The sequence below is a fragment of the Engraulis encrasicolus genome, chromosome 23 (genome assembly GCF_034702125.1).
Source record: "Engraulis encrasicolus isolate BLACKSEA-1 chromosome 23, IST_EnEncr_1.0, whole genome shotgun sequence".
Lineage (NCBI taxonomy): Eukaryota > Metazoa > Chordata > Actinopteri > Clupeiformes > Engraulidae > Engraulis > Engraulis encrasicolus.
This window is the reverse complement of record NC_085879.1, coordinates 1,718,990-1,735,000: the sequence shown is the minus strand read 5'-3', so window position 1 is coordinate 1,735,000 and position 16,011 is coordinate 1,718,990. Positions and strand designations below refer to the sequence as shown.

General features: G+C 44.2%; 1 protein-coding gene across 2 annotated transcripts in view; it reads left to right on the top strand.

The window, feature by feature from the left end:
- Positions 1-15,907, top strand: part of zgc:154054 (Alpha-1,3-mannosyl-glycoprotein 4-beta-N-acetylglucosaminyltransferase B-like) — a 26,761-nt gene extending 10,854 nt beyond the window's left edge. The window contains exons 8-15 of one of the 2 annotated variants that reach the window (XM_063190521.1): positions 1-64; positions 1,967-2,097; positions 3,537-3,644; positions 5,410-5,603; positions 10,106-10,184; positions 11,326-11,401; positions 12,343-12,455; positions 15,680-15,907. The exon at positions 1-64 is cut by the window's left edge and continues 51 nt beyond it. In XM_063190521.1, coding sequence (XP_063046591.1) covers positions 1-64; positions 1,967-2,097; positions 3,537-3,644; positions 5,410-5,603; positions 10,106-10,184; positions 11,326-11,401; positions 12,343-12,455; positions 15,680-15,697 — 783 coding nt within the window. In that variant the 3' untranslated portion in view covers positions 15,698-15,907. The remainder of the gene's footprint in view (positions 65-1,966; positions 2,098-3,536; positions 3,645-5,409; positions 5,604-10,105; positions 10,185-11,325; positions 11,402-12,342; positions 12,456-15,679) is intronic. The other variant, XM_063190520.1, reaches the window with a different exon arrangement.
- Positions 15,908-16,011: the final 104 nt, after the last annotated feature.

Genomic DNA, 16,011 nt, shown 5'->3' with positions numbered 1-16,011 from the left:
TTTGCCAACGGCCTGTCCTCAGAGGACTGGCTCTACCTGGAGTTCTCCCAGCTGGGCTTCATCGGTTAGTTTGCTCCCCCTCTTCTTACTCCGATGTCTTGTCCTCTCTCCTCTCTTGACTTCTCTCCTCCCTTCTGCATCTCCTATTCTTCATCAATGGTCGAATAGGCGATTAATTCTCAGGTTAATCACCTTCACAATCGGTCGATGCCTAAATGAGTCATTAGCAGGTGAAAACTGAAAAGCAGCTGAAAACCACACTTGCAAAATGTGGGTGAACATCTCTACACACATTTCCACAACAAGCAGGATTCTCTGACGAATAAAAGCCATAAGAACATCTGACTGGAGTCACTGGACATATCTCAGTAGGTATAATCAGAGTTATTGACGTCAATTCTGGGTACTGTTTCTCTATTGCATGCCACCAGAGATTCTTTAAGTATAGAGATATGCCAACATAATAGGTTTCTATGGGCACCTAACATGACCAGGTTCCGGTCTGCCTAAAGGGGCGTGTCATAATGCTCCTAGCATTGAATAGAACAGTCCTCAGGTCTGCCTAGGTCTGCCTAAAGGGGGATTTCCCCCCCAATAATAGAACCCGGAAACAATGGGCCAATGGAACCTCTCTCTCTCTACTCTCTCTGATGCCACTGCATGTATGGAACAGAGGGGACCACTGAGATTAGACTAATAAGGTCCAAAGCTGCAGCAGATCCAAACACCATACTTTGGACAAAGACGACAGTAGATATTCATTTGGCCTAATCAATATAGAAGTCATAAAACCATTAGAATTATGTGGGGCAGCCATGGTGTGTGTCGTGGTTAGAGAGTTGGACTGTCAGATCACAGGGTTGCAGGTTCAATCCCCACCCTTACCACTCCCTTCCTCCCTCCATGGCTAAAGGGCTCTTGAGCAAGGCACCTAACCCCACACAGCTTCAGGGACTATAACCAATAGCCTGTAATATCTGTAAGTCATTTTGGATAAAAAGCATCAGCTAAGTGTAATTCAAAGTTTTAAAAAAAATACAGTATCCCTAACAACAATCCTATCCTCCGTAATATTCTATCCTCTCACTTCATTGTTCTCGTGTTCTGTGTGTTTTCACTCCTGGTTTCGCTCTTCTCAACTCTCCTATCATGTGTCCATGTCCTGTGATTATGTACCCGTTTACAGTCGTGTTTTTTTCCGCCGTCTGGGCCTTTTTTGTTTTGGGTTTGGTTTTTCATCGTATTATTCATTACAGCTCTCGCGTTACATTACCGGCTTCTGTTTTGGAGGTAGTTTGATTGAAAGTGTGAGGTGTCCTAGTGGGTGGCTGGGTACAAGGACAGTGACTATTGTGTCGGCAGGAGCACAGCCAAAGGAAACTCAATTATCCTCTTGACATTTTTTTCACACAATATAAGGTGTCAATTTTCAGTAGATGTGTGCTATACTACACACAACACATGCGCGCGCGCACGCACGCACACACACACACATATACACACACACACACACACACACACACACACACACACACACACACACACACACACACACACACACACACACACACACATACTGTACACCTCATAGGCCATTTGAAGGAATCAGACACCACATAAAGCACTACAGTGACCCACTTTGGCTATTTTGACTGCAGGGGAATATCTGGGTACTCGGTACTGAGTTCCATTTTTTAGTGTGCAAAATATCAAAGTTTTTCTCTCAGACTTGCATATTAGACATATGTTTGTAGCCTTTGTGCTGATGTGTGTGAGTGGTGTGTGTGTGACAGTACTAGGTAATGAGGAAGTGCATGCAAGCCATATTCAAATGTGTGTGTGTGTGTGTGTGTGTGTGTGTGTGTGTGTGTGTGTGTGTGTGTGTGTGTGTGTGTGTGTGTGTGTGTGTGTGTGTGTATCCATGCACGTGTGTGTGCATGTGTGTGCGTGTATGCATGCGATCTAGGAAAGCTATTCAGGTCCTCCGATCTGCCAATGATAGTGGAGTTCTTCCTGATGTTCCACAAAGACAAGCCAATAGACTGGCTGCTGGACCACATCCTCTGGGTCAAAGTCTGCAACCCAGAGAGGGATGCAGTGAGTACACACATGTTTGCAGACACCTGTGGTAAAACAATAATGACGCATTAATTACAATGGAACAATGTTGTAAGTAAGCTACTAAGTGGTTAATTAATACATGAAATACAGGGGTTAGACAAAATAACTGAGGCACCTGTCATTTTAGTGTCATTTAGTTCCTCTTGCGTCCACAGTTAATCCTGTTGGATATTGGTCATCCTTCTTGATGGTATGTAGACATTACCTTGGATACTGTGGCTCTTGATACATCACAAAGACTTGCTGTCTCCGTCAAAGATGCAACAGTTACACATGTACCAAGAATTTCTCCTTTTTGAACTCTGACATATCACCCATAATGTTGTGTGCATTGCAAAATGTTGAGCAAAATTGTGCTATTACCCTACTAATTGAACCTTCACACTTCACTTTACTGGTGCAATGTGCCATTAATGAAGATTGGCCAACAGGCTGGTCCACTTGAGCGATGAAACTTCCCACACTAAAATGACAGGTGTCTCAGTTATTTTGTCCAACTCCTGTATGTAGGCAGTGATGTTTAACCCATTTGCCATCAATAAGGACTCACTAAAACAGTTTTTTTTCTATCTTTGCAACTTTGACTGGTTTTGAGGAACTCTCCACACAGATGCACAAACATATCACCAAATCAGCCAAACTAACAGCACAAAGCTGAATTGCACTCAGTTGGCAATTTTATAACAAACTTTGCAAAATGTACCAAAATATTACATTTATACAGCACTCGTTTTGCATACCTGTGAGCTTTAGCCATCTGAAAGAAACTGTAAGTAAAGTAGGAGTCATAATAGGACTCACTAAGCAGGGGCACATGCACAGTGCGTGCCGCACTGACTGAGGTTTGACATTTCCTGTCATCCTTTGGATATACTGTACATGTGCAACTTACTGAGAAAAAAATGTGGCAAGTGAGGAGATGTTCAAAAGCGCCTCGCGTGCACCACAGTGCTGCACTGAGGTTTTGCTTTTCCTGTCATGAAAGCTGTTTTCTATTTCCATCACTGTTGTTCTATTTTAGACTGAAATGCTATGAGTTCATTACATTTACATAGTCACATTTCTATAGCAGTTACATTTATTCTGTTTGACAGTTGTCATTGCTCTCTACAAAATGTTGCTGTTGTTAACTTGTTCTGTCTTTTGTCAATGTCCTGGTATGGAAAAAGAAAAATATGAAATGATGCATATGAAAATGAGTTTATTTCTATCAATATCATTACTGTATTATAGATATGTATACCATTATTTATACTTGCATAGCTTGCACTGTGTGTACATGGAAATGAGGCTTTAAAGCTCACTCTACTGTGTATAATGACAAGGTATTCTATTCTATTATATAATATGTAATCACGCTGGTTAATTCATTCAATTCAGCACTCAGTGCCATGTGTGTGTCCTCTCCACTTCAGAAACACTGCAGTGGTGAGAAGAACCGGATGAAGAGGAGGCACAAGCCCTCGCTGTTTCAACATGTCGGCCTGCACTCCTCTCTGTCTGGCAAGATTCAGAAACTCAAGGTAGTGGAAATTGTGTTGTTTACTGCTAACACGCCCCCTCCCTCCCTGTGTGTGTGTGTGTGTGTGTGTGTGTGTGTGTGTGTGTGTGTGTGTGTGTGTGTGTGTGTGAGAGAGAGAGAGAGAGAGAGAGAGAGAGAGAGAGAGAGAGAGAGACAGACAGACAGACAGACAGACAGGCAGACCTATGGCTTATGGAAATGCAGGCGGTTTTCTGGGAGTTCAATAGAAGCATCCTGAACAATCATGTGTATTGTGTAACATGCCCCCACCCAATCTCCCACACGCCGCACGCACACCACGCACTACCAAAGAAATCCTTACTCACGCTCAGTCCCATGCACATGACACAAGCAATGCACACACAAATACACCACACCACAATGGGACACACACACATACAGACACTCACACAGACACATACACATGCACAGCACACACATACACTTATACCTCCAAATACATGTGCACATGGGAAGATTTTCAAGTGTGTGTAACGTTTCACATCCTTTCCCATCCTTTCCCATGCACAGCCAAATCGTCACACTCCCATACACAGGCATTCGTAGACCAACCCCAAGATCCCCACCCCACCACCACCACTACCAGAAACATCTTCACCATTTTGCAAACAGGCCTCTAATATCTGCATGTTTGTTATGGATTGACATCGGATTGGATTGTGTCTTCAATGGAGTTGTGTACTGTGGTCAGTGGCAGTGCAAATCTTGCTACAAGCCGTGTTTAATTCCACCACTTTACTGGGAGCACACTTGCAGTGGGTAGTGAATAATGCTCTGCAATAAGAAGTTTATGTGGCAATGGCATATTTGGTTTTGGTTTATTTGGTATATCGCGGCGTTGGCAAGCCAATGGCAACCACCAAGTCATAGTGCATAACTTAAGGCCCTGTGTTATGTCATAGTGTTGTAGTACTATGGTACTTAACTGTTCAATGGCTATTACGGCGTGCCACTGGACGTACGGCGCACATTAAGGGGCTACGGTATATATGGTATATTACATTACATTACATTACATTGCATTTGGCAGACGCTTTATAACCAAAGCGACTTTCAAAAGAGGACATAATCAAGCCGACATCACAAGCAAATACAAAGTGCACAGGAGATATACAGAACAACAAGTGCAGTTGCAAAGAGGGGTTAGTTTTTTTTTTTTTTTTTACACACACACAAACACACACAAACTAAACTAAATTAAAAATCATGTCAAGAGTCTGCCCTGGGGCAAGGCCAGTTCAAGCATTAGTCTAGTAGATTCTCTCAAAAGGGGAATGTCTTTAGTTGTCTCTTGAAGGCTGCAAGTGATGTGCTTATTCTTGCTGCCTCTGAGAGACCGTTCCACCACTTGGGTACCACAACGGAGAACAATCATGACTGGGAGTACCTAGACCGACTGGATGGCAGAGCCAGACGGCTTGTGCTGGATGAGCGCAGTTCTCTTCCAGTAACATAAGGTGTTAGTAGGTCCTTCAGATAAGCTGGGGCCGTTCCTGTGATGGTTTTGTAGGCAAGGGTCAATGTCTTGTGCTTGATCCGGGCGGCGATCGGTAACCATATTCAGTATAATTAGCACTCAAATTTAGCTACCATCTCAGGTAGACATGACAGTGCTTACATTCTGTTTTTACGTCAGAAGCAAGTCTGATTGTGCTATATATAGATAACTTTGTATAAAATGAACATGTTTGTTAACTATAACAATCCACATTAATTTCTATGCTTCTAATATACCCCGTCATCAGGATAAGGACTTTGGGAAGCAGCCCTTGTTCACGCCCCATGAGAACCCTCCTGCGGAGGTGGTGAGCAGCCTGAAGCACTACCAGGGCCACTCTCTGCAGAGGGCCTACCAGGGCCTGGACTTCTTCTGGGGTCTCACACCCACCACTGGGGACTACATGCTCATACGCTTCCAGAAGCCACACACAGTGCAGCGGTGAGTGTGATGCCAACGAGCCATGTTCGCCGTAGAACGTTAGTAAACCTCCCTCCCGATGCCTCATATAGCATCGGCAGAGCTGAGCTATCGGTCTGGACCTTTAGTTCAGCGGTATTGTGCTGTGCCTCCCATGCCCGAACTTGAGTGTTGACTGGCAGGTGCCGGGTTGGAGCCCCAAGTGGCGAACTAGAGCAGTATCACCTCAGTTACTTGAGCATCCATTCGCCTAGTCAAACGAATGTTGTTTTTGACACGAGGCAGGTATAAACACCTACTGGATTCCAGTGAGGTGCGGTCAACTTTATGGCTGGTGAGGCAAATATATAATACTACAGCTACAGTATAAGTACATTTTAGTAAATTTACCAAATAGGCCTACCGATAAGTTTCATATGTCATAGCTTTCTTAACATAAGGCAGGCCTACAAAATAAAACATGCTGCATTTCCGTAGAGAAAATGCTATTAGATCTCTCCCTCTCTCTCTCTCACACACACACACACACACACACACACACACACACACACACACACACACACACACACACAGGATTCAAACAGTGGTCTCACATAAACCACACAGCAGTAATGTGGACAAACAGCAGCATCACGGCTGAGAGAGCTGGAGAGCAGAGCAGAGGAGAGGAGAGTAGTGGAGAGGAGAGAAGAGGAGAGGAGAGGAGAGGAGAGGAGGAGAGGGGAGAGGAGAGGAGGAGAGGAGAGGAGAGAGGAGGAGAGGAGAATAGAGGAGAGGAGAGGAGAGGAGAGGAGAGGAGAGGAGAAGAGAGAAGAGGATAGGAGAGGAGAAGAGAGAAGAGGAGGAGAAGAGGAGAGGAGAAGAGGGAAGAGGAGAGGAGAGGAGATGGGAAAAGAGAGGAGAGGAGAGGAGAGGAAAGGAAAGGAGAGGAGAGGAGAGGAGAGGAGAGGAGGAGGGGAGAGTAGTGAAGAGTGTACGCTCCTTCACAGCCCACTGCTCTCACACACACAGGATTCAAACAGTGGTCTCACATAAACCACATCACGGCGGATGCTCAATGGAAGACACACACACACACACACACACAGGATTCAAAACATGGTGTCATATAGACCGCTGAGCACCACGGCGAACAAACTGGTGTGATAGCTTTTGTGATAAGCAGCACCGGATTCTCGTGCAAATGTAGGCTTACATCTACTTGTACGAGGCTACGGCAAACGATGTGGGAGGAAGCGAATGTCAACATTTAAACAGAGATTACTACACAAGCTTCGATATGGTCACCAAATATTTTGGGACTGTCCTTTATGTTATGCCTACACTTTGGAATTAGATCAGAGTCTTGTAGTTACACGGGTATATTTGATTTACCTCAACGGCACCCTGTAGCCTACTCAACTTTACAAACAGTTACAGGGCACATGAGAATCCTGTTCAGATCACAAAAGCTACCACCACACCAGAGAGAATCACGGCGGATTTTCTCTCTCCCCACGGGTCTCACAAACACAGGCTTCACACACATAGGAAACACTGATCTTACCTTTAACTAGAACTAGTACATCAGGTCCATGCGCCGCTCTTTTCCATCGCTTTGGCGTTGCGCATGCTAACGTTACTTTAGCAGGTGCTGTCCATCCAAAGCCACATCTATTCGAGACTTCCCAAACGTCCAAAGCAATTTGGCATTGATTATGAACATGAGTAGCCGCGAGGATTTGTGTTTCGTGAGGCTCCTTAGTCCTTAGTAAATTGTTAAGTCGTACAATTCCATGCGAATGGTCTTCCACACATTCTCGCCGGTTGCAAACGGGACACAGGGGAAACAAAAAATAGTTTCTGTTGTAGAACTCACTTTGAAATGATCGGGTAGTTATAACCTTCTGACCACCTGCAGTAGCAAACCCTTCAGCTCTGTCGGTCCTCCATTCTCTATCACATATTTTCCTCTTGGAAATCCAACTTTGAGAATGCTCTTAGTTTCGTTATGAAATCCACTTGTAGCAGACAAAGTGAACAAGCTAGCCAACAACACCGACTGACTGTATTGTGAACTTCATCGCTATGACGTAACTGGCCAGCAATACTCTCAATGCCAGAAGGAGTCTGCGGCCAGGCTACTGCTGGCCTCACCACTGTATATTTCAGTGGGCGTTATGCCAAAGCGTTCAGAGTAAAGAAATGATAATCACACGTAGAAAATAGTAGAACATTATCAGGAATTGAGGGCACACCATACATACTTCTATTAAGTGTATAAAAACGTTTAATACAATATTACCAGGTTGCATTCACAGAACAAGCAAAATGGCGCATGCGCTGAAGCTTGTTAACAAGGGATTGCGCAATCCGGGGTGAGGCCAGTTCAGAGTTGCCCCAAATTCACCGTATTCGGAGCAATTTGACATGAAATGGGCAAATATTATGATTTTGGCCACGGAAATGATTGAAAATGAGTGAAACTGTTTAAATACTGCTCAAATGGTAGTTATGGTGCAGATGCTCGAAAACAATAGCTGTTATTGTTACTATTATTCACATTTACTGCAGCTCATCATTCTCAGGTCTGGCTGGTGAGGCTGTGCCTCCCCTGCCGTATTGGAGTGCACGTGCCTACTGGATTCCATAGAAAACAGTGGCCCACAAATGTATGGGTTCCTTATCCTAACTCCCGTCCTCGACTATGTGCTTGTAGCCTCATGCTTCACTGATGCTCCGCCTCCGTGAAGAAAACAATACAGTTTCCCCATTGTCAGCCTAGCCACAACGTTTGGGGGACTTTCACTTGGACCCGGAGTTAGTTGACACCTCTGCTGTGTACTTCATTGGTGCAGAAAAGTCTGCAACCACAAACACAGACACTCTTCAGGGGCTTTTCATGTCCACCTCGAGAGACTAGATTACGTGCTGCATACGATATCCACCTCCAGCAGCCACACAGAGGTCAGTGCAGCGGTGAGCATCAGTTGAGCATGTGCACCACACACTATATAACAGTAGCAGAGTAGCATGTGTGCCCTGTACTTCCCCCACTCGTGCTGAGAGTTTTACTATCACACACACACACACACACACACACACACACACACACACACACACACACACACACACACACACACACAGGCCGCATGTTGTGTCGTATATATTTATGCTAAGTATCCTGTATATCCACCCATGCACACCAATACATACAGTATGTGAGAGAAAGAAAATGAAGAACATACACAATCCTTCCTGCTTTTCTTCTTCTTCTGTTATTTGTTAGTGTCTTTCTTTCTTTCTTTCTTTCTTTCTTTCTTTCTTTCTTTCTTTCTTTATGCCCTTCTTTCACTTCCCCAGACAAGGATGCAGCTGAAGAGTTATTCACTCATCTGTCATCCAGCTTTGAAGCCTAATCTTTTGCTTTTAATCTGACGTGCTGCTAACACATCATCACTTGACCCTCGTCAGAGTGCACTACGCAGCCTCGTTATCTCAAAACACAAACGCCAGTCAAGGCAAAGTGTGGGTGCGACTAGTATAAAACACGAGGCGTGATACGAGTGTGATTGCAAGGTGCCACTGGCACAGGGTGGCCCTATCAATTACACGGCCAGTGTGAAAGAAACGTTAAGGTCAATATGGCATCTGTGGGATTGAATTTGACCCAGTTCATCTGGTTCCTTTTGGCTGATACCATCAAGGCTAGCGCGTATCTTGCTTATCGTTGTCAACTGAATGCTCTCCGCTGTATTCTTGATGTTTGGCTATTTCCTTCTCGCTTGTGGTTTTAGAGGTTTTCTTCCTCTTGTCTTGTCATCTTGGGCCTTTCCCGACTGTCTCACACTCTCCTTCGCATGGTTTTCACTTCTTTTTATTATGTTCATGACATTTGTTTTTCTCTCTCTCTCATTTTCCATCTCTCTTTCTCTATCGTTTACTTCTCGTTCTCTCTCTCTCTCTCGTTTTCCCATGCTACATCAGTGGTGGTCTGTTCGCGCACTCTCTCCCTCCCCACATGAGTGTGTCACAGTAAGCCCTATTTCCTGCTGTCACTCTTTATTTCTATTTTCTTTTTCCACTTTCTATGCGCACCACTTTCCCTTTTTGTCTCCTCCTAGATGCAATTCTGCTTTCGTCTAAGTATTTCTCCTCTTTTACCACATAGCCTACCCATTGACACCAAGTCTCCAAAGGCAAGGCTGTTGCATCATTTTTACACCTAACATCTATAAATAACATGAACACTAACGTTTTATTGAACACAGTAATGTCACATGATTTTGATTCCGTTGAACAAAGAACGTTTACCTTTCTTGGAAATGAGACACAATGTGCTGTGTTTATTTTCATATGTATTTACATAATTATTTACATACAAACAAACAGTTTTTTTTTATGTAGCCTAAATTTTGCATGTGTGAAGTTTTCTAATGTTCACTAATACTTTTTTATGCGTTTGCAGCATCACTGATTCTAACATCATGTGTCTCTATTGTATACCTATTTGACACATTGAATGTTGCTATTTCTTTGTCCAGATATCTGTTCCGGAGTGGGAACATCGAGACGAATGGAGACAGGTTCTACAACACCACCGTGGAGGTGGAGCCTAAGGACGTACGTTTGACAGTAACTGTATCATATTAACTGTGGGCAAGTTTAGTGCTGTCGTAACTGTAACTATGCACTGTCTTTTGTGTTGGGAGGGAGAAAGAAGGAGAGAGAGAGAGAGAGAGAGAGAGAGAGAGAGAGAGAGAGAGAGAGAGAGAGAGAGCGCGCGAGAGAGAGAGAGAGTGCGAGAGAGAGAGAGAGAGAGAGAGAGAGAGAGAGAGAGAGAGAGAGAGAGAGAGAGAAAGAGAGATGGAGAATATTAGACAACTGCCATGTTTGATTTTAAAAACGGATAATACATGCGTCAGACACACACAAACACACACACACACACACACACACACACACACACACACACACACACACACACACACACACACACACACACACACACACACGTACGTCCATGCATTCACAACTCCTCCTACTTGAACTCAGTCTGCCATCAGTGTGACCAGCAGTCTGCCACCTCAACTCTCAGCATGGCAGGCAATAAAGGGCAATCAACAACTGCCCTTTATCAGTTTTTTTGCATACGAAAACTTCCAAACTTAGGAAATGATTCACTACTCATTGCTAGTTTGCTGTTCATTTTCAACTGACAGGTTGCTGTTGTTGTGTGGTTCAGTATCTGTACATGTATCGTACATGCCAGAGGCCTTAAAAGTAAAGTGGTATCACATTGATCCTCTACCAGTCCCCAACAGCAGAAATGGAATAGGATCTTGGAATGGATAGGGTTAGGAGCAGCCACAGGACTGGGATGACCTGTATAGTCAAAGCATTTGGCTGTGGGGTGGATGTAAATGAAACATGAACAAGTAAAAAAAATGGGATGCCCTACGGTACACGTACTGTGAAGACCGCCATTCATTCAGGTACTTTGGGGGGGAAAAAAGAGTTTCGTTGTAGGAAACTGTGAAGTGAAAAGGGGTTGGTTCAACACAGGCCTACTCTCAAGAGGTAAATACAGTCTGATTCCCACATCAGAATTACGCAGAACTGCAAAAGTCTCTCAATAGAAGAGACAAAACATCTTCAAGCTCAAAGAAGTAGTACATATGTCTACAACTACACTGTTTTGACTACACCTATTGTGTGTGTGTGTGTGTGTGTGTGTGTGTGTGTGTGTGTCCTGATTTTACAGAAGTCTGTGGTTGACCGGGTCCAGAAAGGAGAACTGCCTCAGTACCAGACATCCACAGATGGTTTTATTGTTGTGGGTAGGTGATATATACATACTCATTAGCGATCATACAGTAGTTTTTGGTGACGTGCATGTCATGCTATACATTGTGCGAGGGCTTTTTTCTGAAGTAAATACCGCATCCTGTCTTGCAAACTTGCAAACTTCCCCATTTAAGTTGAGTATACATTGCATGTACTGCATGCGTGCACGTTTGTATGTGATGTTAAATGGATTGCATTTATATAGCGACTTTCCACTCCATCGAGCACGCAAACTGCTTTACATTGAATGCTTTACAGTCACCCATTCACACTCACTTTCACACACTGTTGGAAGTGGCTGACACGCAGGGTACCACCGTGCCACCAGGAGCGTAAGGACACATCGATGGGGTCAGTCAGAGCATGGCTCGAACCTGCAACCTTCTGATTGCCAAACGGGCTCCCCTACCACCTGAGCCACCACCACCCTTTGTGACGAATGTGAAGAACATGAACATTATTATTACCTATTACCTTACAACTGTAAATCCCCACCAAGGGGATTAATCCACCGTGTGTGTCCCATGGATCAGCTGCCTAATACTCAACCAAAAAACAGCCATGCTGTACTACTGTACATTCCCTGCAACCAGTCAAAGCTGCCCGGGAATATTTATTTAATATTCATTTAATGTCAATGCTCTGAGGTTATATCAGGCTGTATGGAAATGAACAACATCATGTACAGTATATGGAGAGAGATGATGCGAAGCACCCTGACATGACGTATCATGTATATCACTGGTTCTCAACCTTTTTTGTACAAGAGACCCCTTGACCTCATCATAAGCCTGCTAAAACGACCTCTCAGTCTCTTCCTCAACGCCACACGAGGGGCTCCCTAACGGCCCATGGGATGCTGCACAGGGCCTGTTGAGCAACCTTAAATGTATATGTGCATCATGTGTATGGTTGTGTGATGGTTTGGTTTCAGGGTCCTTTGTGAATGGCGTGGCTGAGGGGACTGTGGACACTGCCGTGCAGGAGGTGACTGCCATGCGCTTGGTAGTCCACACAGACTCTGATGTATGGGTCCTTCTGAGTGAGGTGTGTACTGGACTCTCTCTCTCTCTCTCTCTCAAACACACACAAGGGCAGAGCTACAGGGAGGGGAGCACAGGGCATTTTCCCCAGGGCCCACTGGTGGTGGGGCCCTATTGTGACCTTGGTAGGCTGTATGGGGGGCCCTATCAGTGTTTTGCAATGGAGCCCTGTGTGAAATTGTTCCACCACTGTGTGCGCTCACTCTCTTTATGTGTCAATCACTCACACACCCACTGTCTCACTATCACAACCAACGGGCACACACCCACAGAAACAATCTCTTGACATATGAACACACTCACACAACCACACCCACAGAACCCTCTGATCTCATTATTCTATTCATTTACATGTACACACACTGTAGATATAGCCTAACTGTTATAGGTACTGTAGCTCCTTAGAAACATTCCTAGCTCTGTTCAAGTACTTTCTTAAAAAGAGAGCTACACTGTGTTCTCTTGAGTGAGCTATTGTATTGTACCTGTACCTGCTCTCTGAAGCAGGTACGTAGTACGTACACTACAACCAGTGCTCTAAATTAACTTTATTCATCACCAGCCAAAATTGCTAGTAGATGTTAATCTTAGTAGCCAAACACATTCTCACTAGTGGGTCAGCGTGGCTAGTAAGTTGGTGTTTTCTACCAGCCAAACTGAAATTTCACCAGCATTTGGCCGGTTGGCTGGTGTTCATTTAGAGCCATGTCTGTGTGTACATGTAACAATGGGCCTTTTCCACGTCACGCCACACACCTTCGATTCAGGGCATTCGAAGCAGGTATAAGACACATCTGGTGACACAGACAGAGGATTCTTTCCATCATCCTAAGTGGCTAGTAAGTTGATCTTTTCTACCAGCCTAACTGAAATTTCACCAGCTGGTGTTAATTTAGAGCCCTGACTACAAACATGTCTAAATGGACTGCATTTATATAATGCCTCACATTCACCCATTCACACACTGGTGGTGGAGGCTGCCACGCAGGGTACCACCCTGCCACCAGGAGCAATTTGGGTTAAGTATCTTGCTCAAGGACACATCAACAGGTGTCAGGAAGAGCGGGGCTCGAACCTGCAACCTTCTGGATGCTGAACAGGCTCCTCTACCACCTGAGCCACTACCCAGTAATGCTTTATCTGTATCATGCTACACCTGAAGATGTTAGCAATGTCGTAAACCTTCCCACTGTCTATTGTAAATTCCAATATGTCCTTTGCTAGCCAGTTACAACACCTTGTGTTGCCCCACCCTGCCCTGTCCACCCTACACACCTGAATGTCCATTCGTTGCACTTATCCTTGTGTACTTAGTGCTAAGTGTTTGCCTCATTTAACTAATGCGTTGCAGTGCGAGGTGTCACATATCTGTGTACTTAGCGCTTTCTAGTAAGACTGGTTCCAAAGGACCAGGACCATTTCACCAACGATGAATACATTACAAAGCGAGCCATGTGGCATTCCTCAGGCTATCACCACGTGTCACATTGTGATCATTCGGCCCTCTGACATCATTCATTTGGTCGGTGTTCTTCTCTTCACCTCTGCTCTGAGTTTTCGTCATTCACAAGAGGGCTTAACAGTACAGTCAATGCTGTCTAAAAGGCTGCTTCTTTCAAACATGCTAGGTATTTCATTGTTGTTGGTGTTATCTTGTCTTGAATTCGTTGGAGTCATACTTTTTATGTTTCTCATTGCATGCCTTTGCCCATTGAAGTTCCAAAAGATTAAGCCCTCAAGCTAGAGGCTGTGTCTAAACGGGAAAACATGCCTTTACGTCATTCATATCCAGTCAGACTAGATTGACAAGGTCTATTGTTAACCTGGTAGATCACAATGCTAATGAAGATTTATGTAAGTCTAAATGAGAACACATTTTGATGTAGGCCTACTGATTTCTGTCTTCTGTCTGATGAGAAAAGACATTCACATAATGTCATCAGAGTGTATATGAGTGTATACAATCTCTACAGATGCACTACACACTATGCTGCACTATTACTACTACTACTACTATACTACACAAGGTGCAACACCATACTGTACAAAACAAATCCTATATCGGACTTCTATACAGCTGAGGTGGTATGCAGTGGCCTGGCAGTGCTGTTCCTCCTGGAGGCTTTGCTGCATAGTTTAGGGTGGGCACTGGGGCAGGCTTATTGTCCTGGATACAGTGTAGAATGTAATGCAGATGAGTTTGTTGCTGTTGGCAGCAGATAGAATAGAAGCAGGCTAAACGGTATGTACTGTACCCAGGGAAGCCAGCAGGGCGGGGGCCAAAGGAGGCAGATGTCCCGAGCCCAGGGAGAGGGGTGGCCCAGAATTGGGCAGAATTGAGTGTGTGGCGCTTTTCAGATGACTTTGTCCCAGGCCTGGCAAAACCTGTCAGCGGCCCTGTACCACGCACGTAATCTGAACATTTTCCACGCAGCACATTGGATGGAATGTGTAACTTGAATAATAACAACGAATCGTGTACTTGAATAACAACAACGAATTTGTTTTAAAAAACAAACAAGCAAAAAATGTGATTTCAATTTCATAGGTACCAGCATGCTTATTGCACATTGGGACCCCAGGATATTTATGTGTATATCTGAAACACTACTGGTCAGATTGCCGGTTCTGTTGTGATATATCAGGCAAATGGCCACATCTCCCTAGCATTTAACAAAAAATGAGTCATGCTTCCCAATATTTAAACAACATATTTTCTCCTTTCCAATGTGTGGGATGCCATGGGGATGCCACCTTACGTCAGTAGACAGCATGGTATTTCACTTACTTCTCCTTTCGTGTTTCATTTTCCCAATGTGTTGGGTGCTTCATCTTATGCCCTGCTTTCAGGAACGCCCACATGTATTAGAATTGAGGACCTTAAATCACTTGTAGGGGGTGTTGATTTTCAAAGTTTATGGAAGTCACATGTGTAGTGTGTAGGCCTACACTTCGCCCTTTTAAAAAATATGGATGGACCACTTTATGACTTCAAGTCCAGCATGTGGCTTTGGGTTTACTGGCAGACATGTCAAATTTGTGCCTGGGGAAACCCCATCTAAAGTGGTGTAGATGTGACCCCAAACCATTCTGAGGGAAGGATAAAGGATCTCGTTTTTTAAGTAATGTTGCGGTCCATTGAGTTCAGCACAATGAGAGAAGTGTACACACACCCTTGTTCTGGCTCTTAAGGTTTGGTTAACACTCACTCTCGTCTTTCTCTGACAGATGTCCATTAAAGTTTAACGGTGGACAGAGCAACAGAACGACAAGAAACCAGAGAAGGATCACTGTGACAGTGGCAACTATCATGAAACAATCACAGTGCGACATCTTGTGGACGGTCAAAGAATGGCAAAGCACATTGACACTTTTCACAATGAAGTGCCACCTCAGGGTTATATTATTCTTTAACTTAAAAAAAACATTTTCTACTCTTTTTTTTTTTTTTTGCAATGCAATCATGCGTGTTGTATTTAACGTAACTGGTTTGAACATTTCCCTTACAGACATCTTGTGATATTAATGTAACTAATGATGGGGGGCAATAAAATATGTTA